At 52.9% G+C, this 27,500-nt stretch overlaps 2 protein-coding genes across 2 annotated transcripts in view; both read left to right on the top strand.

Moving 5' to 3' along the window:
* hgs (hepatocyte growth factor-regulated tyrosine kinase substrate) overlaps positions 1 to 13,929 on the top strand; it is a 29,601-nt gene extending 15,672 nt beyond the window's left edge. Inside the window, exons 9-22 of the mRNA XM_055653810.1 lie at positions 862 to 888; positions 2,125 to 2,209; positions 2,908 to 3,006; positions 4,594 to 4,689; positions 5,341 to 5,379; positions 5,902 to 6,045; positions 7,063 to 7,276; positions 7,698 to 7,870; positions 9,292 to 9,432; positions 10,604 to 10,779; positions 11,522 to 11,657; positions 12,276 to 12,377; positions 12,584 to 12,679; positions 13,646 to 13,929. Coding sequence (XP_055509785.1) covers positions 862 to 888; positions 2,125 to 2,209; positions 2,908 to 3,006; positions 4,594 to 4,689; positions 5,341 to 5,379; positions 5,902 to 6,045; positions 7,063 to 7,276; positions 7,698 to 7,870; positions 9,292 to 9,432; positions 10,604 to 10,779; positions 11,522 to 11,657; positions 12,276 to 12,377; positions 12,584 to 12,679; positions 13,646 to 13,750 — 1,633 coding nt within the window. The 3' untranslated portion in view covers positions 13,751 to 13,929. The remainder of the gene's footprint in view (positions 1 to 861; positions 889 to 2,124; positions 2,210 to 2,907; positions 3,007 to 4,593; positions 4,690 to 5,340; positions 5,380 to 5,901; positions 6,046 to 7,062; positions 7,277 to 7,697; positions 7,871 to 9,291; positions 9,433 to 10,603; positions 10,780 to 11,521; positions 11,658 to 12,275; positions 12,378 to 12,583; positions 12,680 to 13,645) is intronic.
* Positions 13,930 to 17,864: 3,935 nt separating this feature from the next.
* mrpl12 (mitochondrial ribosomal protein L12) lies at positions 17,865 to 24,477 on the top strand. The gene is made up of 5 exons (XM_055653807.1): positions 17,865 to 18,022; positions 19,538 to 19,724; positions 20,447 to 20,518; positions 22,679 to 22,816; positions 24,011 to 24,477. Exons 1-5 carry the CDS (start codon positions 17,979 to 17,981, stop codon positions 24,125 to 24,127), a joined length of 558 nt encoding a protein of 185 aa, XP_055509782.1. The 5' UTR covers positions 17,865 to 17,978; the 3' UTR covers positions 24,128 to 24,477.
* The last annotated feature ends 3,023 nt before the right edge of the window (positions 24,478 to 27,500 follow it).

The raw sequence follows: 27,500 nt of genomic DNA, 5'->3' as shown, positions 1-27,500 counted from the left end.
CTGCGCCTTATTGATCAGTTTGGTGGTATTGAGGGACCAGGACAGATCCTCTGAGATATGTACCCCGAGGAATTTATAGTTGGAGACGCGCTCCACCTCAGTCCTGTTTATGTGGATGGGGTATGTCTGCCACCCCTGGTCTTCCTGAAGTCTGCGATGATTTCCTTCGACAAATAAATTGTACACAAAATTATACACAAGGGAGAATGAGACAAATTACCAGTAAACATAAGAAAATTAAAGTCGAGGGTGAATGACACTAAAATAGTTTAAGGAGCACTTGTGATATCTTATGCTAAGACATAAAACACGAGTTGACACGCTGGTGACTGGATATCGACTGTACAGTGTACTGCGGTTTATTCATGATCATTACCAATCCTCCCACACATAGGTGGCGCTATTACAGCACTGTGCTGGTGTACGGAGTGATTGCTGGCCGCAAGTACTTTGCGCCGAAGCGCCTGTTGGTTTGCGCCCTGTATCTTTAATGGACCGTAACATGGATCGATGGCGTTTTGGGAGACGACCATGAACGTAATCTATCCGTGTTCTCCACAGATGCTGCCTGACCTGCTGAGTTACTACAGCACTTTGTGCCTTTTTATATGCCGGTTCCGGCACTTGGAGCAGATGTGATCCAATAAATCAAATCATTATGTCGTGATGGAGAGAGATTCAGTTCACTAATGAAAACCTTAGTTGGGGAGTTGCACTCGATGACTGTGGTGCAAATACATGCCTCTGGTCTCCAGTGTCCTCAACAAGTCTGGACTGGGGTAGTTCAGGTGGTTAAAGTTAAGAATATTTGGTGTGTGTGTGTGTGTCTCTTTGGTGACCTGTAATTTTTTTTCCCCACAGAAAGGAAGAACTTGACACCAGTACCATGTACGCCAAACTTTATTCTTATTGGATTGGTAGATTACGGTTAATCCATTATTGCCACGTAACTTCACCTGTCTATTGCTTACAATTATGGGCCTGTCCCACTTACGTGATTTTTTTCGGTGACGCCTGTCTGGTCGTGAGTAGTCGCCCAAAGCGTCGTACCTTTTTTCTGGTCGACGCTGGGTTTTGAACAGGTTGAAAAATTTCGGCGACCTGCTGCGACTATGACGGGTGCTGGCAGTCGTCAAAAAGAAATTGTGTAAGTGGGACAGGCCCGTTAGTTGTGTTTATGTACAAATATCCATTATTGAGAAAATTTAAAGTTAATTGGATTTAACAATGTGTGTTAAATTGACTGGTTGATTGAAAGATGCAGCATTGAATGATTGAAAGGAACAGGCCCTTGGGCCCACAGAGTCTACGCCCTGCTCACACTAGCTCTCCACTTTCATCTTCATGTACCTGTCCTTAACATGTATTTTATACCTGCCTTGACCACTTCTCCTGGTAGTTCATTCCATTTACCCACTGCCCGCTGTGTGGGGGGGGGGGGGGGGAGAGAGTTGTCCACTCTTTCTTCATCTACTCCCGTGCACAGTCGGAATAATATGCAGAGACTAATTAACCGACAAGCCCACGAGCCTTTGGGATGTGGGAATCTCCTGGAGCACCCGGAGGAAACCCACGCAGTCACAGGGAGAAAAATGCAAACTCCACACAGACAGCACCCGAGGTCAAGATGGAACCCGGGCCTCTGGCGCCGTGAGACCACAGGTCTACCAGCTGCCCACTGTTTGAATTTAGTTTATTGTCACGTGCACTGACAGTGGGGTACAGTGAAAAGCTTTTGTCACAGGCTAACCAGTCAGCGGAAACACAATACGTGATTACAATTGAGCCGTCCACAATGTACAGATACTTGATGAGAGAATAACGTTTAGTGCAAGGTGACGGCAGTAAATTCCGATCAAGGATAGTCCGAGGGTCACCAATGATGTAGATAGGGTGAGAGGTGGGATGTTGGGGAGGGGGGGGGGGGAGGGTGGATTGAGGGGAGGGGAAGTAATCTGGTGGACCAGTACCTTGGTAGAAAAGGGTCTTTGCTGAAATCAAAGTGTTTTCAAGTGCGGATGGGTTGCACTAAGCTTCCATTGCCAGGTTCTTGCATGTGAATGGTCAGGGCATGGCCATCTTGGTTGAACTTGCATTGGACAGTGTTGTGTCTTCTCTCGCCAGGAAATCCGAGGCCAAGCCAGCTGCCACTGCACCCGTCGACCTGCCCCCAGAATACCTAACTAGCCCTCTCTCCCAGCAGTCTCAGGTAAGATGCACACCACTGCCAGTCATCCGGGAGTGGCCGAGCATGCCGAGGCTTGATCGGACGCTGGTCAGGCCGCATGTGAAATATTGTGAGCAGTTTTGAGCCCCATATCGGAGGAAGGACGTGCTGGCATTGGAGAGGGTCCAGAGGACGTTTGAGGAAGTACATTCTTGCTATTGAGAGAGTGCGGCGTAGGTTCACAAGGTTAATTCCCGGGATGGCGGGACTGTCATATGTTGATAGAATGGAGCGGCTGGGCTTGTACACTCTGAAGGATGAGAGGGAATCTTATTGAAACATATAAGATTATTAAGCATTTGGACACACTAGAGGCAGGAAACATATTCCTGGTGTTGGGGGAGTCCAGAACCAGGGGCCACAGTTTAAGAATAAGGGGTAAGCCGGAGGAGGTAATTAAGGCATGGACTATCCCAAGGTTTAATAAACAGAGTGGTACATGGATGGGACAAATTTAGTGGGATATGGGCCCTTCACAGGCAGGTGGGACTGGTGTAGATGGGGCATGTTGGCCGGTGTGGGCAAGTTGGGCCGATGGGCTCTATGACTCCTAAACAAACTGGAATTGTGTTTGGGGATAGGGGGTGAGGTTTGCGCACACCTGACGTGAGGAGTTGTATTATTTCCCGCCGTCCGCTTTCTGAATGCCTGCCTCCTATTGACTGGGTCTCTCCTGCCAGTTACCTCCCAAGCGTGATGAAGCTGCCTTGCAGGAAGAAGAGGAACTTCAGCTGGCCATAGCCCTGTCGCAGTCTGAGGCTGAAGAGAAAGAGAGAGCGGTGAGTGGCGCCGCCAGGGCGGGTTGACGGCGCGGCAGGGACCACGGGTCCCGGTGTGTGTCCGACCGCTCACCGCGAGGGGGAGGGGGAGGGGGAGGGGGGTAGAGCTGAGGCTGGTTTATTGTCACGTGGACCGAGGTGCAATGAAAAGCTTTTGTTGCATGCTATCCAGTCAGCGGAAAGACAATACATGTTTACAATCGAGCCGTCTGCAATGTGCACATAACACAAATATCGTTTAGTGCAAAGTAAAGTCCGATCAAAGATAGTCCAAGGGTCTCCAATGAGGTAGATGGTAGTTCAGGGCCGCTCTCTAGTTGTTGGTAGGATGGTTCCGTTGCCTGATAACAGCTGGGAAGAAACTGTCCCTGTATCTGGAGGCTGTCCCTGTCCCTGTATCTGGAGTACCTCTTGCCTGATGGGAGAGGGGAGAGGAGGGCCCAGTGTAATCGAGTGGACTATCTTGCTCGCTATAGGATCTTTGGTTTCCACTAGGCCGTAGCCTCAGAATAAAAGGACGTACCTTTGGACAGGAGTGAGGGGGGAATTTCTTTAAGCCAGAGGGTGGTGAATCTGTGGAATTCTAATCCACAGGTGGCTGTGGAGGTCTGGTCAATGGATATTTTTAAGGCAGAGATTGATAGATACTTGATCGGTACTGTTGTCAGAAGTTATGCGGTGAAGGCAGGAGAATGGGGTTGGTTGAGAGGGAAAGATCGATCAGCCATGATTGAATAGCGGAGTAAAATTGATGGGTGGAATGGCATAATTCTGTCCCTAGAATGTATGAACTTTCCGGTTTAGCAACGCTGACCATATTGTCTTCATTCTCATTGGTGTGGCCAAGATGTGATGCTTTGTGTCTATGGGAATATTTGATGGGTCAGGTGCAGGTATATTTCTTAATCTATCATCTTTGGATACTTAGGCCCCTTTTTTTAATGTTCAAATATCCCCCAAAGTTCCATCCTGTGGACGGGTTGTAAGATTTTCCCTAACGCGTCAATCCTGACACAAATGCAGCCGGCCAGACGTGCTGTAGTTCAAACCAAAGTAACTCGTGACGGTAGAGCTGCTGCCTCACAGTACCAGTGAACCCTGCCCGATTCGATCCTGGCTACGGGAGCTTTGTTTTGAGACGTGCAGGTTTGTAGGTTAATCGGTTCCGGTAAAATTGTAAATTGCCCCTAGTATGTGGGATGGTGGTAGTGTACGGGGTGATCGCTGGTCAATGCGGAGTCGGTGGGCTGAAAGGCCGATCACCCTATACACTAGTATCCTACCGTATCCCGCTGTATCCCAAGTCTAATGTCAAAGCGCCTGATCAAAGCATGGTCCATTTATGACAGTTTCAAATAACTTGCTGACAAAATGATTGTCACAGTTCTAGCAAAGATCTTGGTTTGGGAAAAGTCAAGAGCTTTTAAAAATAAAAATGGGTGTGGGTGGGTGGGCGGTTGTGGGTGGGTGGGCGTGTGTGGGTGGGCGTAAGTCGATGGCTGGTGGTGGAGGTTCAAGATTGTGGGGCTGACGGCCATTGCTTGCTTTTGCTGACGTCTCACTGAAAACTCTCTCTCCCCCTTGCAGAGACAGAAGAACACCTACTCCATGTACCCAAAGGCTGAGCCAAGCCCAGTCACCTCATCAGCCCCACCGGTCAGCAGCCTCTACTCGTCCCCTGTGGTAAGAACATCAGCCCCAGCTTGTGTGGGAGCCAATTTGAGGGGGAATTCTGTTGTTGCTGTGCGCAACGAGTGTTTGAATAATGCTGACATAATTTAGAGATCTGGAGGTGACAAGGTGACAATCCACGGAGAAGATGCAGCACCGAAACGGGTCCTCTGGTCCGCCGACAATCAATCGCCCGTTCAAACTTGTTCCATATTATCCCACTTGTTCATGCACTCCCTTCACACCAAGGACAATTTACAGAGAGCAGTCCAGCTGCAAACCTGCACATCTGTGGGATGTGGGAGGAAACCCCTTGTGGTCACAAGAAGAATACGCAAATTCCGCATGGACAGCGTGGGTTTTATCCGGGTGCTCCGGTTTCCTCCCACATCTCAAAAGTCGTACAGGTTTGTCGGCTAACTTTCTTCTGTAAATTGTCCCGTGTGTGGGGGGGGGGGGGGGGGGGGAATAGTGTGCTAGAGTACAGCGAAGGGGGGGTTGGCAGGGACTCGGTGGGCCGAAGGGCCTGATTTTTCGTGCAGTATCTCTAAACGCTTGTTTAGTCGTAGTTGGGTTAGAAGATGACATACGAGAGGGAAAGTGGTTGGCAATAAATATTGAAGTGTGAATATCAGACGAAAAGCTTCTGCTTCTCCCTTCCAGAATTCTTCTGCCCCGACTGCCGAAGAGATCGATCCTGAGGTAATAATTTGTGTGAAACTTGTCGAATGAAAACGGTTGGTGGTTTTCTAACAGCGGGGGGAGGGGGGGGGGGGGGGGGGGGGGGGGGGGGGGGGGGGTGGGGTGGGGGGGGGGGTGTGTCGGGGGGGGGGGGGGGGGGGGGGGGGGGGGGGGGGGGGGGGGGGGGGGGGGTAGGGGGGGTGGGGGGGGAGGGGGGGGAGGGGGGGGGGGGGGGGGGGGGGGGGGGGGGGGAGGGAGAGAAGAAGGAGAAGAGAGCGATGGTACTAAATAATCTAGTTTGACAGAAGATGCTGGAGTAACTCAGCGGGTGAGGCACACATCTCTGGAGAGAAGGAATGGGCGACGTTTCGGGTCGAGACCCAAAGGGTCTCGACCTGAAACGTCACCCATTTCTTCTCTCTAGAGATGCTGCCTCACCCCCGCTGAGTTACTCCAGCATTTTGTGTCCACCTTTGATTTCAACCAGCACCTGCAGTTCTTTCTTACACGTGCTAAATAACATGTCGTGCTCTTTATTGGAAGCTGGCTCGCTACCTGAATCGGACCTACTGGGAGAAGAAGCAAGAGGAAGTTCGGAAGAGCCCGACCCCCTCGGCCCCGGTCTCCGTTGCGGAGCCGACCGTGCAGCCGGTGGAGCCCCACCCGGCCCCCGTCACGGTGGTGGAGGTGAGGCCCGCTCTCCTGTCACCGTAACGTCAATAGCGGTCACGGTAGAGTTGCTGCCATTACAGCGACTGCGGCAGCGCCGGAGACCCGGGCTTGATCCCGACTACGGGTGCTCTCTCTGTACGGAGTCCGCACGTTCTCCCCGTGGATTTTCTCCGAAGATATTTCGGTTTCCTCCCGCCTTCCAAAGACTTACGGGTTTGTAGGTTAATCGACTTGGTAAATTAAAAAAAATTGTCCCTAGTGGGTGTAGGATAGTGTTAATGTGCGGGGCTTGCAAGGTCGGCGCGGACCTGGTGGACAATGTATGTCTAAGTGATAACTCAACCGCACCTTGGTCAATAGGTGACGTTTCGGGATGAGACCTTCTTCAGACTGAGAGTCAGGGTAGAGGGAAACCAGAGGTATGAGCAGAACGAATTAGAGCTGGCATCAATGACCCGGAAAAAGTGGAGCCCACAATGGTCTAGTGCTACCGCGTGGAAACAGGCCCTTCAACCCATTGAGTCCGCGCCGACCAGCAGTCGCATTGCATGTTGGTGTGGGCAAGGTTTAGTGTAGCTTTAGTTTTAATTTAGAGATATGGCAAGGAAACAGATCTTTTGGCCCACCGAGTCCATGCTGAGCAGCAGTAGCATTGCAGGTTAGTATGGGCAAGCTGGCCGAAGTGTCTGTTGCCATGTTTTATGTGTAAACTGTGACTAAACCTTGGTCAACACGGGCAAGCTGGGTTGAAGGGCCTATTTCCACACTGTCTGTCTAAACTAAAACTAAACAGTGGTCGGCATGAGCAAGATGGGCCGAAGGGCCTGTTTCCATGCCGTATGTCTAAACTAAAACTCAACTAAACCTTGGTGGGTATGGGCAAGCTGGAGTGAAGGACCTGTTTCCACGCTGTATGTGTAAACGATGACTAAACTAAACCTTGTTCACCATGGGTAAGTCGGGCCGAAGGGCCAGTTCCCCTGCTGTGTGACTCTGTGGCTGAATGTGTTCTCTGCTCTCTGTGCGATTCAGCAGCAGTACCAGAACGGCGAGTCGGAGGAGAACCACGAGCAGTTCCTGAAGACGCTGCAGAACTCGGTGGTGACCTTTGTGAACCGCATGAAGAGCAATCACATGCGTGGCCGCAGCATCACCAACGACACCGCCGTGCTCTCCCTCTTCCAGTCCATCAACAGCATGCACCCTCAGCTGCTGGAGCTGCTTAACCAGCTGGACGAGAAACGCCGTGAGTGTCCACACCCTTGCCCTCTGCACCCGAGACCACATGTCGCCCGCACGCTCTGCCCCGTCCCGACAATGTCCCCAGTGTGGAGGTTAGAACGGGTTGGGCCAGGTTCGGTTCGGACGGGCCGGGCCGGGTTGGGTTGGTACTGGCCGGGTTGGGTTGGGCCAGGTTGGACCGAGCATTATGCAGTATGTCTGGCTTAATCCTACCCTACAGTAGGGCGAGCAGAGCACGATGGGTGGAATGGCCAGCTCCTCCGTCAGAGCCCACCAATAGCCAATTTTGGAAGTGAGCACTGGGTGACATTCGTGGCCTCACCGCGCAAGGGAGTCTTGAATCTGCATCGTGCCGGGTAGCTTGTGGACGGGAGGGGATGAGGTGACCTTGTGTCTATTGCAGTGGTTTTCACCTTGTGTTGCAGTGTACTACGAGGGTCTCCAGGACAAGCTGGCCCAGATCAGGGACGCGCGCGGGGCCCTGAACGCTCTGCGAGAGGAGCACAGCGAGAAGCTGCGGCGAGCGGCCGAGGAGGCCGAGAGGCAGCGGCAGATCCAGCTGGCCCAGAAACTGGAGATCATGCGACAGAAGAAGCAGGTCCGTGCCCCGAGCTCGCGGGCAGTAGTAGAGCACGCGGCGGCAGTAGTAGAGCTCGCGGGCAGTAGTAGAGCACGCGGGCAGTAGTAGAGCACGCGGGCAGTAGTAGAGCACGCGGGCAGTAGTAGAGCTCGCGGGCAGTAGTAGAGCACGCGGCGGCAGTGATTGTGAGCGCAGAGCGGTCGCGGAGCTGGGTCGCAGCGCACGATAGTGGAGCACACAAAGTAATAGAGCGCACAGAGCAACAGCAGAGCGCGTGACATTAGAGCAGACAGAGCAACAGTAGAGAGCTCGGAGCAACAGCAGAGTACATGGCAGTAGAGCACACAGAGCAATAATAGAGCCCGCAGAGCAGTCGTAGTTTGAACGGCGATTGTAGATCTCACAGCACTAGAGAGCACGGTAGCAATAGAGGGAACAGCACAGGAACAGGCCCTTCAGCCCACAACGTCCATGCCGAACATGGTGCCCTTACACTGATCTCCTGTGCCTGCCCGATCCATATCCCTCTGTTCCCTGCAGTTCTCTTGACTCCTGTACCGTCCACGAGTGTTTATTCTGTGTCCTCTCCCTGCCCCATCACTCAATAGCACAGGCAAATCCAAGGCTGTAAATGTCAATAAAGAATCAACCTGATTTCTATAACACCCAGCTCAAAGTTCCTCGTGGTGTAATTTATGGCATAGATATGATAGATGTCCAGAACCCTATGCTCAGAGTAGAAATGTTAAAGACTAGAGGGCATATGTTTATAATGAGAGGGGCAAAATTTAAACGAGATGTGAGAGGCAAATGTATCACACATCTGGGTGCCTGGAGCGCACGCTGCCAGGGGTAGTGGTGGAGGTAGATGTGATAGTGGTGTTTAAGAGACTTAGGGACAGGCACGTCGATATGCAGGGAATGGAGGGATATGGATCACACACACACGCAGAGGAGATTAGTTTAACTTGGCATCATGTTCAGCATGGGAATTATGCGATGAAGGGCCTCTTCCTGCATCAAACTGTTCTATAAGACTGGAGAGGGAGTAGGAAGGAACTGCAGATGCCGGTTAAAACTGAAGGTGGACGCAAAAAGCTGGAGTAACAATAGACAATAAGTGCAGGAGTAGGCCATTCGGCCCCTCAAGCCAGCACCGCCATTCAATGTGACCATGGCTGATCATTCACAATCAGTACCCTGTTCCTGCCATCTCTCCATATCCCCTGACTCCACTATCTTCAAGATAATACAGTGGCTCAGACAGCATCTCTGGGGAGAAGGAATAGGTGACGTTTTGGGTCGTGACCCTTCGAGGAACAGGTGACATTTTGGGTGGAGGCCCTTCTTCAGACTAGGCAGGTTAGGACATTTCGGACTGCAAGTGCTGTGCGTGCCTTGACGTGGCTCAGGCTTGAACCGTGTACCTTGTTCCTCAGGAGTACCTGGAGATGCAGAGACAGCTGGCCATTCAGCGGCTGCAGGAGCAGGAGAAGGAGCGCCAGATGCGGCTGGAGCAGCAGAAACAGACCATTCAGATGCGGGCACAGATGCCAGCCTTCCCACTGCCCTACGCACAGGTAAGAGGCGGGAACAGGGAGCAGGGGTAACGGGAGCAGCACCGTGGTTACTCAGCGGGTCAGGCAGCATCTCTGGTGGAAAGGCATGGATGACGTTTCCGATCAAAGGGCCTGTTTCTGCACTGTATCTCTAAACTTAACTAAACTTTCCACTTGGAGTAATTCAGCGGGTGAGGCAGCATCTCTGGAGCGAAGGAATGGGCGACGTTTCAGGTCGAGACCCTTCTTCAGACTGATCAAGGGGTAGACAAGGAGCAGAGCAAATTACAGCTGGCACCGGCCGCCATTGTTGGCTGTAGAAGATGTGATAAGGAAGTGATACGAACAGTGACACTAGCAGGATGACTAAGGTGGCGAAGGGACGAGGGGAGAGGGGATGCAAGGGGAGTCTTGAATTAAGATAAATCAATATTCATCGAGCTGGGAGTCAGAGTTCGGGTCTGTTTATGTCATAAGTGATTGGAGCAGCATTAGGCCATTTGTCCCATCAAGATAGAATGGAGCGACTGGGCTTGTATACTCTGGAGTTTAGAAGGATGAGGGGATCTTATTGAAACAGATAAGATTATTAAGGATTTGGACACGCTAGAGGGAGGAAACATGTTCCCGATGTTGGGGGAGTCCAGAACCAGGGGCCACAGTTTAAGAATAAGGGGTAAGCCATTTAGAACGGAGATGAGAAAAAAATATTTTTCACGCAGAGAGTTGTGAGTCTGGAATTCTCTGCCTCAGAGGGCAGTGGAGGCTGGTTCTCTGGATGCTTTCAAGAGAGAGCTAGACAGAGCTGTTAAAGATAGCAGAGTCAAGGGATATGGGGAGAAGGTGGGAACGGGGTACTGATTGTGGATGATCAGCCACTGATTGAATGGCTGTGCTGGCTCGAGGGGCCGAATGGCCTACTGCACCTATTGTCCATTGCCTATTGCCATTCAATCATGGCTGATGTATCTCTCCTTCCTAACCCCATTCTCCTGACGTCTCCCCATAACCTCTGAAACCCATATTAATCTCTGCCTTCGACTGAATTAAACTAGACTAGACACTAGGACAGGCTAACACTAAACCGAGAGTGGGATTTTTTAGTGAGCCAGTTGGCTTTAGTGTTGGGAGACTGTGTGGCATTTACCGTGTCTGACGTTCATGTGTAACTGCGTTGCCCTCCTGCCCTCAGCTGCAGTCCATGCCCGCTGCTGGCGGGGTGATGTACCAGCCATCGGGCCCGGCCAACTTCCCCGCCACCTTCAGCCCGGCGGGCTCGGTGGAAGGATCGCCCATGCACACCGTCTACATGAACCAGGCGGCCCAGCCCGGCACAGCACCCTACCCCTCCATGGCCGTCACCGGAGCAGGTGAGGGGCGGCGCCAGATCATAACGCCCAGCGCGGCCAGCACTCGGTTTAACCCAAACACACCGCGGGTCCGCGGAAGGGGTGGACAGGACAGGCGACGTTTCCAGTCAGGGGTTCCGACTGATAGAGAGCGGGGTGGGGTGGAGAAAGCTGGAAGAGGTGGCGTTTGGGATAAAGCCTGGCAAATGACATGAAGTGCTGAAGTAAATCACCAAGTTGGGCAGCCTCTCTGGAGAACATGGGTGCATCTTTGTCCTCCAGGGATGCAGCCCGACCCGCTGAGTTACTCCAGCACTTTGTGCCCTTTTTGTTTTTTTGTTTTTTGGCTAATCCCGTTTCCGCAGCAGTTCCTCGTTTCTCCTCAGAGATGGGTGGGAAACCGCTGGGTGGAGCAGGTGGCCAGGGCTAGAGGGGGGGGTGGGAAGGAGGTGAAAGGGTGTCGATACAGAGAGAGACCTAAAGGCAGAGGGAGGGATGTGGAAGTGGAAGGGGACGGGGTGAGGGGTGGGGAGGGGGTTTGGTAATGGTGGCAGCGCTGGTCCTCCAGTGTATGTGTGGCCGTGCTCAAAGTTTAGTGTGGGAATGGGAGGGGAGGGGGGGGGGGGGGTTGGGGGTTTTTTGGGTAAAATGATTGGGGGGGGGGGGGGGAGCTGGGGCTTGTGGGGTGGGGGTTATTTGTGCCGGGGGTGCAGTCACCATGGGGTCTTTATGTGATGTTTGTGCCCACCCCCCCTTCTCCAGACCCCGGCCATGGTGAACCCCTACATGTACCAGACGGCACCGCCTAGTGGCCACGCCGGCCAGCAACCCCAGCCCTTGCCCACCACCAACCCCGGCTACTCCAGCTACCAGCCTACACCCACACACAACTACCAGGTAAGTTGCTGCCCTTCCCGTCGAACCCGCACACCGGCAACCGTGGCAACTCTGACGCTGCAGAACGTGAAAAGCTCTCGTCTTGTGCTCACAACCCTCCCTCCTTTTTTCCCCCCTCCCCCTTTTCCCCCTCCCCACCCCCTCCCCTTTCACCCTCCCTCCCCCTTTTCCCCCCTCCCTCCCCCCTTTCCCCCTCCCTCCTCTCTTCCTTCCCCCCTCTCCCCCCTCTTCCCCCCCTCTCCCTTTTTCCCCCCCTCTCCCCTTCCCCCCCCCCCCTTCTCCCTTCCCCCCCCTCTCCCCTTCCCCCCCTCTCCTTCTCCCCCTCTCCCTTCACCACCTCTCCATCCCTCTCTCTCCCCTCCCCTCTCCCCCCCCCCCCCCCCTCTCCCTATCCCCCCCCCTCTCCCCTTTCCCCCCCCCCCTCCCCTTTCCCACCTCCCCACCCCTTTACCCTCCCCCCCCTTTCCACGTCATTTCCCTACCCCTTTCCCCTCCCCCTTTCCCCCTACCCCTTTTCCTCCCTCTGAATTTTCCTCTCTGAAGATGGCGTGCAGGTCATACTGGGGGCGTGCGGGGTGCTTATTGTCAGTGTGTTGAACGGTGCGCCCTGTCTTGCAGAACGTGGCGTCGCAGGCCCAGCCGCTGCCGTCTCTCCCCCCACCCCAGCCAGGTGGCCTGGGCTACTCGGTGCCCATGGGCTACCAGCCCTACAACATGCAGGTAGGCCCCACAGTGGGGGTGTGGGGGCACACAGTGTGTGGGAGGTGGGCCTGCGTACACGGTGGGTGGGCGTGTGTGTACACACAGGGCACAGTGGGTGTGTGGGAAGTGATGGGTGTGTGTGTGTTATCCTGCTCCCTGCACGGTTATTCTCCTCCAGTCCGTGGTGTTGCGTGACCATGCTCCCCCGTCTTGTTCCCCTACAGAACATGATGCCAGTGCCGCCTGCCCAGGATGCACCCATGGGCAATCTGCCCCCTCAGCAGCCCTACCTGCCAGCACAGCAGCCCATGTACCAGCAGGTGAGAGGCCACGCACACACACCCCGTTCTCAATGCCATGGTGATATCGTGCCATCCAGCAGGCGGCACAGCGGGTCGTGCCGTCGCCTCACAACACCAGAGACCCGGTGCCAGCTGGCGGGTCCTCACGGCACCAGAGACCCGGTGCCAGCTGGAGGGTCCTCACAGCACCAGAGACCCGGTGCCAGCTGGCGGGTCCTCACAGCACCAGAGACCCGGTGCCAGCTGGCGGGTCCTCCCCGTGACCGCGTGCGTTCCTTCCCACATCCCAAAGACGTGCATGTTTGTAGTTTTCGCTTTTTAGTTTGAAGGAGATGAGCGGGACAAGTTTGGTCACACAGAGGGTGTGGGCTGCCTGGGACGAGCTGCCAGGGGTGGTGGTGGAAGCAGATACGATAGTGGTGCGTAAGAGACTTTTGGATGGGTACATGGATATGCAGGGAATGGTGGGATGTGGGCAGCGTGCAGGCAGATAAGAGATGACCTTGGCATCGTGTAATACCAACTGCAGATGCTGGAATACCACACTTTGGTAAAAAAGAACGCACAAACCTGGAGTAACTCAGCGGGTCAGGCAGCATCTCTGGAGAACATGGATAGGTACAAAGTGCTTGAGCTAGAGTTACACAGCGTTTAAGAAGGAACTGCAGATGCTGGAAAATCGAAGGTAGACAAAAATGCTGGAGAAAGTCAGCGGGTGAGGCAACATCTATGGAGCGAAGGAAATAGGCAAAGTTTCGGGTCGAGACCCTTCTTCAGACTTCAGAGTCTGAAGAAGAGTCTCGACCCGAAATGTCGCCTATTTCTTTCGCTCCATAGAATTGGACATGAGAGCGAGCGTGTCCAGGGATGGGGCGGTGAAAGTGTTTACTGTGCGAGCTAGCAGGGACTGGGTGGGCAGAGTGGCCTTGCCCTGCGCCCACACTGTCCTGCTATCCCTGACGCTCTGCCCTCCTCCCTCCACAGATGGCGCCCCCTGGAGCACCGCCACAGCAGCAGCAGCAGCAGCAGCCACCGCCGCAGATCCAGCAGCAGCCAGGCTCTGAGGCTCAGCTCATCTGCTTCGACTGACCCCCCCCACCCCCCCCTCCCTCTCCCCCCCTCCCCACACATAGGCATAGGGAGTGGGGAGGGGGTTGGCATCCCTCACACGGGGGCTGCAAAGGGCCTGGTCACCATTGCAGGGCACAGTGGGTGGGGGAAAAATGGGTCTGTCCTATACTGAATAGTTCTAGCATAATGACCCTCCCCCCCCCTCGCAGTCTCCCCCTTCCCCCCACCCCCACCTCCTTTCTCATTGTCTCTCCTCCCACACCCCTCATCACCCCCTCCCCCTTTCGGCGAGCTTGCCCCAGCTCAAACACTGCCTGGCCGCCCCCCCCCCCCCCCCCTTCTCTGCCCCCTGACACGAAGCATTCTCACAATCAGGCACTAACGTTCCTCAGTCATTCTCCGGGAGCTGCCTCCGGCGTCACTGATCCTGGAGCCCAGGGAGCTGGGAGTGCGGGCGTGCCTCCAGACCTTGGCAACCCTCCCACCCACCCACCCACCCACCCACTCACTCACTCACAACCACTCACTCCACTCACTCACTCACTCCACGTCACTCACTCACTCACTCACTCACATCACTCACTCACTCACTCACTCACTCACTCACTCACTCACCCCCTCCTCTCACCCCCACTCCCTGCAGGCCGACCGAGAGTGACAATTGGCACAAGGCCATTTGGAATGTGTTCCCATCGTGCAATCAACTGCATCTTGATGTGTTCAGATCCCAGCCTGAAATTTAATAAATCACCTCCAAAAACAACCGAATCCTTCAGCCTGATTGCAGGTGGACATTGTAATTGGCTTTGTAGAGTAACTGTTTTCTGATCTCCCATCTTCCTGCTCCCCTGCTGGAATCACAAGCCCTTTACAGTGGAAATTAATGATCTGTTAACTGTCTCTGCATTGTAACTGGGTCTTGTATAACTGGGCTTAAACTCTAAATATAATCCATGTAGCTGATTGTATATTGTGCTGTCTCTCTCTCTCCCCACCCCCTCTCTCCCCCCCCCCCCCCTCTCCTCCCCCCCCCCCTCTCTCTCCCCCACCCCCCTCCTCTCCCCACCACCCCCCTCTCTCCCCCACCCCCCCTCTCTCCCCCCACCCCCCTCTCTCCCCCACCCCCCCTCTCTCTCCCCCACCCCCCTCTCTCCCCCCCTCTCCCCCCCCTCCTCCTCCCCCCACCCCCCCCCCCTCTCTCCCCACCCCCCCTCTCTCCCCCCACCCCCTCCCTCTCCCCACACCCCCCCCCCCCCCCCCGTATATATCCATGTTCTTCACAGCAGAGAAGCTAAAATTCTAATTTAAAGAACTCTTGGCTTCACTAACTGCAGCCTGCATGTTTAAAACAAGGAAATTGTTTGTTTTCACCATAAATAAAGTGCTGGAGAACGTGAACTGCTGTGGATCTGGGACAACTATAAGTTTATCCTGCTGTCAAGACATTTGACACGAATGTTCCATTATATTATCTCCTGATTCTCTGCTCGGTACGTCGCTGTTTGTTGAGCTTTCATCATTTTTCCAACTAATTTCAAAAAAATGTTTAATAAATTTCCTCTTCACTTCCATGGAATCTGTACCTGCTTCCAATGCAATGTTTAAACGCTTACTAAGAATGCACAGCTTTCAAAAGTGACCTTTCGGTCTGAACAAAATTATGTTGCCTGCAGTCATACACAGAATCAATAATAACAAAACATACAATAAACACAAATTAAACATCCACCACAGTGAGTTCACCAAGCACATCCTCACTGTGATGGAGGCAAAGTCTTAGTCTCCGTCTCTTCCCTCCTTGTTCTCCCTCTGCGCTGAGGCGATTGATCCAGGCCAAAGATGCCGTCCTCCAGTCCAGCGGACCTCCGTGGTGATGTCGCCGCCGCCGAAAGCCGGAACGCCGTCTCCGCTCCGAGACGGCCCGCCACAGCATCAGCTACGGGCCGCTGCCCCAGCTCCGGGCAGCCACTCCCGCTCCAGGCCGCTGACCCAGCTCCGGGTCCCGCAGTCTCCGCTAAATATAGCTCTTGGGGTTAACGGAATCAAGGGATACGGGGAGAACGCAGATTCTGGATGATCAGCCATGGCTTGAAGGGCTGAGTGGCCTACTCCTGCACCTAATTTCTATATTTCTATAATTAGATGGGGTAATAACGGAAGAAGGTTAGACATTATTGCCTTCCATCACAGTGAGGAATGTGGGGAATCGGCTGTGGTGGATGTTTATGTTAACTTTTATGTAGTTGTGTGTCTTGCTGCTTGTTTAGTATGGCCGTATGGTAATACGAATATTACTGTACCTTAATTGGTACACGTGACAATAAAAGACCTTTGAAACCTTTACTGTGCAGCAAAACATAGATAGAAATCCTTGTGTAGGAAGGAGCTGCAGATAGACACAAAATGCTGGAGTAACTCAGCGGGACAGGCAGCATCTCTTGAGAGAAGGAATGGGTGATGTTTCAGGTCAAGACCCTTCTTCAGACTGATGTTAGGGGAGGGGGCAGGATAATAATAATAATAACATCTTTTATTGTCATTGCACATCAGTGCAACGAGATTTAGTATGCAGCTCCAACCGATGAAAAAGAAAAGTAAAATAAATAAATAAGCTGTGTGTCGTGACCATCCGAGGGAGACAGTCCAGTGGGGGTGGGGGGCACTCAGCAGGGCCGGTTCAGAGCCGTTATAGCTCTTGCAATAAAGCTGTTGGACAAAGATAGAATGTAGGAGGAGACAGTAAGACAGGTGGAAGAACTGAGAAGGGGGAGGGGGAGGGAGAGAGGAAGCAAGGGCTATCTGAAGTTAAAGAAGTAAATGTTCATACCACTGGGGTGTAAACTACCCAAGCGAAATATGAGTTGCTGTTCCTCCAATTTGTGCTAGGCCTCACTCTGACATTGGAGGAGGCCCAGGACAGAAAGGTCAAATTGTGAATGGGAGGGGGAGTTGAAGTGCTGAGCCACCGGGAGATCAGGTAGGCTACGAAGGACTGAGCGGAGGTGTTCAGCGAAGCGATCGCCGAGCCTGCGCTTGGTCTTGCCGATGTCGAGAAGATGACACCTGGAACAGCGGCTGCTGGTTTATACAGAAGACAGACACAAAATGCTGGAGTGACTTAGCTGGTCAGGCAGCATCTCTGGAGAAAAGGAATAGGTGACATTTCGGGTCGGGACTCTTCTTCACACTGAAAGATAGAGAAGGCCAGAACAAAACAGGGCTGGAAGAAATGACCTCAGGAAGGGTGGAGCCCATAATGGTCCATTGTTGGCTGGGGAAGGTGTGCTAACAACAGGAATACAAAGATATGAACAGTGGAACTGGTAGGACCACGGGAGTTACATGAAATTAGATAAATTAATATTCATACCGCTGGGTTGGGAGTTGCCCAAGCTAAATATGTCCATAGGTTCTAGGAGCAGAATTAGTCCATTTGTCCCATCAAGTCTACTCTGCTATTCAATCATTGCCGATCTATCTTTCCCCCTCAACCCCTGTCTCCTGCCTTCTCCCCATAACCCCTGACATCCATACTAATCTAGAATCTGTAGATCTCTGCCTTAAAGATATCCATTGACTTGGGTCCCACCTCCCAGCAAATATGTGATGTTGCTCATTTAGATTGTATTATAAATATCCACTTAGTTTAATGAGAGCCGAGAAGGTCAATGGGATGTCCTCTAGTACTGTACATTGTGAGTATGCAAAAACTGTAAGAACTGGTTTGCAATGTATACATGTGTATTATACATAGACATTTATATATACACACATATATACGCACGCACTTGCATGTATGTACTGTACACACATGCAAACAAATATGTGTGCGTATATATGTATTGGTCACACAGGCAAACATATATGTGTACATGTGTGTGTATATGTATATATGTGTGTGTGCGCGTGTGTATGTGCATGTGTATACTCTATAATATATATATATTTTTTAAATATATTATATTATATATATAGAGTACACATGCACACGCGCACACACACACACACACATATATATCTATATATATATATATATATATATAGATGTACCACGTGCTATGGGTGTGTGAGGAATGTCAGTCACCCTTGGAGGCGGATGACATTTAGCGCGCTGCCCGCCGGGAGGAAGGTCACAGGAGGGGCGTTGATGACGTTAGGTTGCCGCGCTGTGGCCGCCGGGAGGAAGGTCGGGTGGAGGTCAGCGGGAGGTTAGCGCCCCACGCCGCCGCCGCCATCAGCCGTAGGGATGCTCGCCGCGCTCGGCCGGGCGGGGACACAGGGCGCCCTCAGGTACCCGCTCTGGGCTCCGTTACCGGCGTCGGGGAGTCAGGGGGAGTGGGGCTGGGGTAGACAGAGAGAGAGAGAGGGGGAGTCCCGCCTCTAACCCTCTCCCCCCCACCCCACAGTCCGCCTCCACTGGCTGTAATGGGGGAGAGTGGAAGGACGTGTGTTCCCTCTCCGCCCCCTCTCTCTCCCCCTCCCCCTCTCGCTCCCCTCCCCCTCTCTCTCCCCCTCCCCTTCTCTCCCCCTCCCCTCTCTCTCCCCCCTCCCCTCTCCCCCCCCTCCCCTTATTCTCTCCTCTCCCCCCTCCCCTTCTCTCCCCCACTCCTCTCTCCCCCCTCCCCTTCCCTCTCCCCTCCCCTTCTCTCCCCCCCTCCCCCTCTCCCCCGCCCCTCTCTCCCCTCCCACTCTCCCCCCCCCCCTCCCTTCTTCTCTCCCCCCCCCCTCTCTCTCCCCCCATTCTCTCCCCCACTTCTCTCCTCCTCCTCTCCCCCTCCCCTTCTCTCCCCCACTCTCTCTCCCCCTCTCCCCCCCACTCTCCCCCCCCCTCCCCCCCCCCCCCTTCTTTCCCCCCTCTCCCCCTTCCCCCCCTCACCTCTCTCTCCCCCTCCCCCTCTCCTCTCCCCTTCTCCCCCCCTTCCCCTTTCTCCCCCTCCCCTTATCTCCCCGTCCCCCATTCCTCTCCCCCCCCGTTCTCGTCCCCCACTCTCTCTCACTCCCACCCCCCCCCTGTCTAATTCCCCCCCCCTCCCCCCTCTCTCAGATTTAATAGGAATCTGAAGGAGTAACTTTTTCAGAGGGCGGTGGGTGTGTGGAACAAGCTGCCTAAGGAGGTAGTTGAGACTGGGACTATCCCAACGTTTAAGAAACAGTTAGACAGATGCATGGATAGGACATGCTTAAGGGTTTGGACACACTAGAGGCAGGAAACATGTTCCCGATGTTGGGGGAGCCCAGAACCAGGGGCCACAGTTTAAGAATAAGGGGTAAGCCATTTAGAACGGAGACGAGGAAACACTTTTTTTCACAGAGAATTGTGAGTCTGGAATTCTCTGCCTCGGAGGGCGGTGGTGGCCGGTTCTATGGATGCTTTCAAGAGAGGGCTAGATAGGGCTCTTAAAGATAGCGGAGTCAGGGGATATGGGGAGAAGGCAGGAACTGGTTGGGGATGATCAGCCATGATCACATTGAATGGCGGCGCTGGCTCGAAGGGCCGAATGCCCCTATTGTCTATTGACAGGTTTGGAGAAATATGGACCAAACGCAGGCAGGTGGGACTAGTGTAGCTGGGAAATGTTGGCGAGTTGGGCCGAAGGGCCTGTTTCCACACTGTATCACTCTATGAACTATAGTGAACAGTTGGTTGATTGATGGTTGGCAAGGACAGGTTGGGCGGAAGGGCCTGTTTGACTCTATGGCTCATTTTCCTGGTTTAGGTGAGTGGGTGCAGAGGCTGGCATTAGATCCCCTCCGGTTGCCGTTGCCCCGGGTTTAAGACGCTGTTTGCCTGTGCTATCTCAACAGGCGAGGGTTGCTGACATTGTGTGCGCGGCGGGCGCTGAGGACCAGTGGATGCCGGTGGGATGAAGGCCTGGCCTCGCCGCCCCTGGACAACGTGCCCAGGGACTACCCGCCCAAGATCAAGCAGCTGGTGCACGACATCGCCGGCCTCACCCTGCTGGAGATCTCTGACCTCAACGAGCTGCTGAAGGTACGTACGTCTCGGCAAAGCACCCGATGAGAGAGCCGATCAAGTCGACTCCGCCATTCAATCTTGGCTGATCTAACTCTCGCTCTCAGATACACACAAAGGCTGGAGGCAGGAAACATGTTCCTGATGTTGGGGGAGATCAGAACCAGGGGCCACAGTTTAAGAATAAGGAGTAAGCCATTTAGAACGGAGACGAGGAAACACTTTTTCTCACAGAGAGTGGTGAGTCTGTGGAATTCTCTGCCTCAGAGGGCGATGGAGGCTTTCAAGAGAGAGCTAGATAGGGTTCTTAAAAATAGTGGAGTCAGGGGATATGGGGAGAAGGCAGGAAGGGGGTACTGATTGGGGATGATCAGCCATGATCACATTGAATGGCGGTGCTGGCTCGAAGAGCCGAATGGCCTACTCCTGAATCTATTGTCTATTGGCTGATCTAGCTCCACCCCTTACAATCAGTCTGAAGAAAGGTCCTGACACAAAACTTATCGCCTAACCACGTTCTTCAGGAATGCTGCCTGACCTGCTGAGTTACTCCATTCTGAATTACTCCAACGCAATGTTCTGTGCGAAACCAGCATCTGTAGTTGCTTGTTTCTGCAACTGTACAGGGAGTCTCCCCTACTTTGGGTTCTATCTGGAGGATTTTACAGTCTGCCAGCTCGGAGTCTGGTGTGAATTCTTGCACTGCAGCGGCCGGTTTAAAACTCCTTCTGTCTCCACAGAAAACACTGAAAATCCAGGATGTTGGGATGATGCCGGTGGCTGGAATGATGGCTGCTTCTCCTGCCTCCCAGGTAAGCCCCCGCTGCAAGGCTCGGCAAGACTCGAGAGAGGGCTTCACTGTCATGTAGAGACAGAACGATGGTAGAGTTGCTGCCTCACAGAGCCAGAGACCCAGGTTCGATCCTGGCTACGGGTGCTGCCTGTATGGAGTTTGTATGTTCTCCCCGTGACCTGCGTGGGTTTTTCTCCGGGATACAAAGACGTACAGGTTTGCAGGTTAATTGCTTTGGTCTAAATGTAAATTATCCCTAGTGTGTGTAGGATGATGTTAAAATGTGGGGTTCGCTGGTTAGTGCGGACTCGGTGGGCCGAAGGGCCTGTTTCCATGCTGTATCTCTAAACTAAACAACCGTGAAATTGTTACTTGCAACAGCTTAAGACTTTATAGATACAGCGGAGCAACAGGCTCCCTCGGCCCACCGAGTCCATGCTGACCATCGATCGAATGTTCGCTCGAGATAATTTTACAGCTTACTGAAGGCAAACAAACTTGTGCTTCTTTAGAGTGTGGGAGTAAACAGGAGAAAACGGATGCGGTCACGGGGAGAACGTCCAAACTCCGTACTGACAGCGCCCGTGCTCAGGATTGAACCCGGGTCTCTGGCGCTGTGGGGCAGCAACTCCACCACTGCGCCACCGTGCTCCCTCTTAACAGGCCCATAACCACAATACACACAGATAATATATAATGCATGAATATTCAATCAATTAATAATCACAACACAGGTGTAAAAACACGTCGTTCTTACACAGGAGTTTGTGTAAGAGGTTAGTGTTGTGTAGTGTTCAAGATTCATTTTTCAAGCAGTTGCTCTGAGATACAGCATGAAAGCAGGCCCTTCAGCCCATAGAGTCCGTGCCGACCAACACTTTTTTCCAGTGTTGATTCCTACACACAAGGAACAATTTACAGAAGCCAATTGACCTACAAACCTGCATGTTTTTGGAGCGTGGGAGGAAAAAACCCACGCGGTCACAGGGAGAAGGTGCAAACTCCGTACAGACAGCGCCCGTTGTCAGGAAGGAAGCAGGGTTTCTAGCGCTGGCATCTTCAGGCTGCTCTGTTTCCTCCCTCTCTAAAGATGTGAGGTTTGTAGGTTAATTGGCTTTTGTGAAATTGTGAATTGTCCCCAGTGTGTAGGATTGTGTTGATGTGCGGGGATCGCTGGTCAATGTGGACTCAATGAGCCGACGGTCCCGTTTCTGCGCTGTATCTCTAAAGTCTAATATGATGAGAGGTATGGAGGGGGTCGACAGAAGCCTTTCCCCAGGGTGGAAGAGTCAAGGATGAGAGGGGCAATGTGTAAAGGGGGACAATTTTTACACGGAGGGCCGTGAGTGTCTGGAACGCTCTGCCAGGGGTGGTGGTGGAGACAGATACAATAGTGACCGTTACGAGACTTGAACAGGCACATGAATAAGCAGGGAATGGAGAGACATGCGTTATGTGCGAGCAGTGATTAGTGTATCTTGGCATCATGTACAGCACGGTTTTGTGGGACGAAGGGCCTGTTCCTGTGCTATACTGTTCTATAACATCAGAGCGTCAAGGTTTTTACGAAGTTTGGGGCGGGCAAGGTGGCGCAGCAGTCGCGTTGCTGCCTCGCAGCGCCAGGGACCCAGGTTCGATCCTGACCTCGGCTGCTGTCTGTACAGAGTTTGTACTTTCTCCCCGTGACCTCCGTGGGTTTCCTCCCACACATCAAAGACGTGCAGGTTTGTAGGTTAATTGGCTTGGTAAAATTGTAATTGTACCCGGGTCTTGACTACGGATGCCGTCTGTACGGCGTTTGTACGTTCACCCGGTGACCACGTGGGTTTTCTCCAGGCGCCCCAGGTTTCCTCGCACACTTCAAAGATGTGCAGGTTTGTGGGCGAATGTGCTTGGCATAATTGTCCCTAGTGTGTGGGATAGTAGCAATGTGCGGGGATCGCTGGGTGGTGCAGACGCGGTGGGCCGAAGGGCCTGTTTCCACGCTGTGTCTCTGAAGTCTAAATTTATGAGAAACGTAGGTAGGGTAGATAGAATTCCCTGGGTGGAAATGTCAAAGGCAAAGCTTTCTGGCTAGAGGGGCAAATGTAAAGGAGATGAGCGTGGCACCCTCGCTCGCCCCTCTGTCCCCATCGCTCCCCGGCTTATCCTGACCCTCCCCCTGGCTCTGTCCCTGCAGGAGGTCGATGAGGAGGAGGCTCCGGCCAAGAAGGAGAAGACCCAGTTCACGGTCAAGCTGGTGGAGTTCAAGGTCGCCGACAAAGTCAAGCTCATCAAAGAAGTGAAGAGCTGTATGACCGGCCTGAACCTGGTGCAGGTGAGCGGCGGGGGTTGGGGGGGGGGGTGGTCTGTTCTGGGGGGAGGTCCCTAGTGCACGCTACCTCGCAGTGCCAGAGACCCGGGTTCGATCCTGACTACGGGTGCAGTCTGTACAGAGTTTTGTCGTTCTCCCCGTGACCGCGTGGGTTTTCTCCGAGATCTTCGGTCTAAATGTAAAAGTGTTGCTCGTGTGTGTCGGATGGTGGGGGGACCGCTGGTGGTGCGGACTCGGTTGCGGGGACCGCTGATTAGTGCGGACTCGGTGGGCCGAAGGGCCCGTTTCCACGCTGTATCGCTGCACTAAACTAATCAGGCCCCAAGCTTGCTGGGTCAGCAGCGTAAGGTGGTCTGGAGCTCGAGGGGAGGGGGGCAGATCGTTAGCTGATGAAAGGACCATTCATTTGCCCACTTTGATTTTAATCCAATTTTAAATTAACATATTAGGTATTTTTACCGCTGTTGGTACATCTCGCATCCACTGGGCCGGCACGGTGGCGCAGCAGTAGAGTTGCCAATGGAGTCGAGGGATATGGGGAGAAGGCAGGCACGGGTTATTGATAGAGTACGACACAATGAATGGCAGTGCTGGCTCGAAGGGCCGAATGGCCTCCTCCTGCACCTATTTTTTATGTTTCAATGACTGCGTGGGTTTCCTCCGGGTGCTCCAGTTTCGTCCCACATCCCTAAGACGTGCAGGATTGTTGGTTATTTGGCCCCTTTACAAAGGCTTGTCTACACTAATCCCTTTTACTTTTGATGAAACCAGGAACTGCAGATACTGGATTATAAATAAATTTAATTCACTATTTAAATTGGTTCATATCCTTCTAAACCTTCCATATCCAAATATCTATCCACTTACCTCCCACATCCCAAAGACGTGCGGGTTTGTAGGTCAATTGGCCACTGTAAATTCTAATTTGTCCCTAGTGTGTAGGATACTGCTAGTGTATGGGGTGATCGGTGTGGATTGGATGGGCTGAAGGGCCAGTTTCTGCGCTGTATCTCTAAACTAGTGTACGGGGTGATCGGTGCGGGTTGGGTGGACTGAAGGGTCTGTTTCCGAGCTGTATCTCTGAACTAAACTAGTGTACGGGGTGATCGGTGGTTGGCACGGACTGGGTGGGCCGAAGGGCCTGTTTTCCGCGCTGTGCCGTTAACGTTAAGACTAACGCGGTGAACCTCTCGACAGGCCAAGAAGCTGGTGGAGTCGCTGCCACAGGAGATGAGGGCCAACGTGTCGAAGGAGGAGGCGGAGAAGCTGAAGGCGGCCCTGGAGGCTGCGGGAGGGACGGTGCAGATCGAGTAACGCACCCGCCCGGCCTGCGAGGCCGCAACCCAGACACCGTTCGGCGGCCTTGCGCCCGACTGATGCCACGGCTGCTGCACCGCCTCCCGGCACTGCAAGCGTTGAGCGGGGACTGTCGCTAGACCAAGATGTTTGTTTGTATGTATGTCTGCACGCGGTGGTTTTCCGCCAGTTCCAGGGTGCCAGGGGGGGCGCAGACATAAAGAGGGAGGTGCTGCCTATCCAGACCCACCATGTACAGTTAGCGACCCACAGTGGGTACAGTGGCCCGCTGCGGGTACAGCACGCCCTCCGCTCTGCTTGTCGCGGCCATTCAATATTAAACGAGGAAAAGATGGAACGTTTTTAAACTGCTGTGTCCCGCCATGTCTAATTGTGCCGAGTCATAGGTTCTTGGAGCAGAATTAGGCCGTTCGGCCCATCGCGTCTATCGTGTAAGAAAGAACTGCAGATGCTGTAGTAACTCAGCGGGTGAGGCAGCATCGACCCGAAACGTCGCCCATTCCTTCTCTCCAGAGATGCTGCCTCGTCCGCTGAGTTACTCCAGCATTTTGTGTCTGATCTATCTTTCCCTCTCAACCCCATTCTCCTGCCTTCTCCCCATATCCCCGATACTCTTACTAATCAAGAATCTATCCACCATCCCTGCCTTAAAAATATCCATTGGCGGCCTCCACATCCGCCTGTGGCAGTGAATTCCACAGATCCAACACCCTCGGCCTAAAGGCATTCCTCATCTCCTTTCTAAAGGTGCATCCTTTTAATCTGAGGCTGTGGCCTCTGGTCCTAGTCCTAGACTCTCCCACGTCCACTCTGTCCAGGCCTTTCAGTATTCCGTAAGTTTCAACGAAGTTCCCTCTCATCCTTCTAAACTCCAGTGAGTACAGGCCCAGTGCCGTCAAACGCTCATCCTATGTTAATCCACTCATTCCTGGGATCATTCTCGTAAACCTCTGGACCTTCTCCAACGCCAGCCCATCCTTCCTCAGATATGGGGCCCAAAACTGCTCACAATTGGAGATTGGAGCCATTCCCGGAAATACAGAGCGGAAACATGTCCTTCAGCCCACCGAGTCCACGCCGACCAGCAATCCGAGCACACTAGCACTATCATTAGGGACAATTTACAATTTGAAGTAGTTAAGGATTAGAAACATTTTAATTTACGACAACATTTATCCTTGTTTGGCCCAAATCCCTCAAAACCTTTCCCATCCACGTTCCTGTCCAGTTTTCCTCCCACATCCCAAAGACATACAGGTTTGTAGGTTAATTGGCTTCTGTAAATTGTCCCCACTGTGTAGGATAGTGTTATTGCGCGGCGATTGCTGGTCGGTACGGACTCGGTGGGCCGAAGGGCCTGTTTCCGCGCTGTATCTCCAAACTAAACTAATAATTAGTGCTTGCCCTATGGGGAGAAGGCAGGAGAATGGGGTTGAGAGGGGTCTGTTTCCATTCCGTATCACTAGAGACAAGTCAACTCCGCCATTCAATCGTGGCTGATCTATCTTTCCCTCTCAATCCCATTCTCCTGGCTTCGCCCCGTAACCTTTGACACCCGTACTAATGAAGAAAATTAGAGTGTGTGCAAGATGTGTTTTTTTGTTGGGATAGTCCCTGCCTCAACTACCTCCTCCAGCAGCTCGTCCCATACACCCATCCTGGAGTACACCCACACTGGAGTATACACATCGTCCCAGCTCGTCCCATACACCCACCGCCCTCTGTTTGGAAAAGTTACCCCTCAATGTCCGCTGGGCATCGACCCCCCTACTCTGGGCGAGAGACTGTGCGGTCGGCGGGCCGAGCCGGTCGAGGGCGATGGAGGAGGCCCCGGCAGCAGCCTGGGTCTCGCCTGGATCAGGAACCGCTCCACTACATCCAGCAAGTGGACCGGACTTTGGAGTCTTCGCCAAAATACGGCAACTGGTGCGTGTGTGATCTGTGCAAAAATAATGTCACTGCTGTGCAGACATGACAATTAAGCCAATGACCATTGAACATTCAGGTGTTGATGAGGCCACATTATAAACTAGGGTGACGTCAAACTCAAAAGGGCATCCCGTCTCTGTTCATGGACCATTAAACCTCTTGCTGAAGTTAAACCAAGGTACGTGGGCCCTGAACCAGACGTGTAAATTATTGCCCAAGGTGCACATCGGGGTTTGGGAGAAGGCCAACAAAGGCAGCAACTGGCAATGGGAGAAACAATCTCAATGGCGACTGCCTGTTCTCATGCACGCTGATTCTGACTATGTGCCAACCTAATAGCCCATCTAAACCCCCCCCTCACCTGTGTCCACCTGTTACCTGCCTGACGACAGTCTGAAGAAAGGTCTCACCTTCTTGCTGAAACGCATCTGCAATCACTCATTACAATCACGAGATTGATCCCTGGGATAGCGGGACTGTCACATGAGGAAAGATTGAAAAGACTAGGCTTGTATTCACTGGAGTTTAGAAGGATGAGGGGTGAATCTTATAGAAACATGTAAAATTATAAAAAGGACTGGACAAGCTAGATGCAGGAAAAAATTTCCCAATGTTGGGCGAGTCCAGAACCAGGGGCCACAGTCCTAGAATAAAGGGGAGGCCATTTAAGACTGAGGTGAGAAAAAAAAATTTCACCCAGAGAGTTCTCTGCCACAGAGTGCAGTGGAGGCCAAATCACTGGATGGATTTAAGAGAGAGTTAGATAGAGCTCTAGGGGCTGGTGGAATCAAGGGATATTTTTGTACGGTGTCCTTGAGACTCTTGAAAGGCGCTCATAAATAAAATTTATTATATGGGGGGTGAGTGAGGCATCCCTAATTTATTGATTCCAGAGGGAGCTGACGATCAGCCGCGGAGATGATCACTATCGAATTATCGCGTTTGCTGGCTTTCGAAGGGACTTTTTTAATGGCCTGCAGCGAGCACCTATTCCCTATTTTGGATCTAAATCGCCACGGCAAATTCCTCTTCATTTTTCCGCTTGATTTCACCACCTCTACTCCCAAGTTTCTATCTGGGCGGCTGTATTTAGGTAGCTGTGCCTCACGGTGGTGCCCCGAGCACAGTAAATTTGCTAAAAACTCAGTTTTTGAGCTCGGTTTGAAAGTGCATCCTTCACTAACATGGGCGCATGTACTGTACGGTCATGTTGTACCTTACGTGAAATTATTCGTGACCTGCGCGGGTTTCCTCCAACACTCCAAAGACGTACAGGTTTTGGCTTCGGTAAGTTGTAACACTGTCCTTATTGGGGAGGGGAGGAGATGCAGGAGTTACCTAACATTAGAGAAACCAATATTCATGCCGCCGGGTTGCAGGCTACGCAAGTGAAATATGAGGCGCTGTTCTTCCAATTTGTGTTGGGCCTCACTCTGACAGT

This window comes from Leucoraja erinacea, chromosome 23, assembly GCF_028641065.1.
Source record: "Leucoraja erinacea ecotype New England chromosome 23, Leri_hhj_1, whole genome shotgun sequence".
Classification (NCBI taxonomy): Eukaryota; Metazoa; Chordata; class Chondrichthyes; order Rajiformes; family Rajidae; genus Leucoraja; species Leucoraja erinaceus.
The sequence above is the reverse complement of the archived record's forward strand: the minus strand, read 5'-3'. Positions and strand labels throughout refer to the sequence as shown.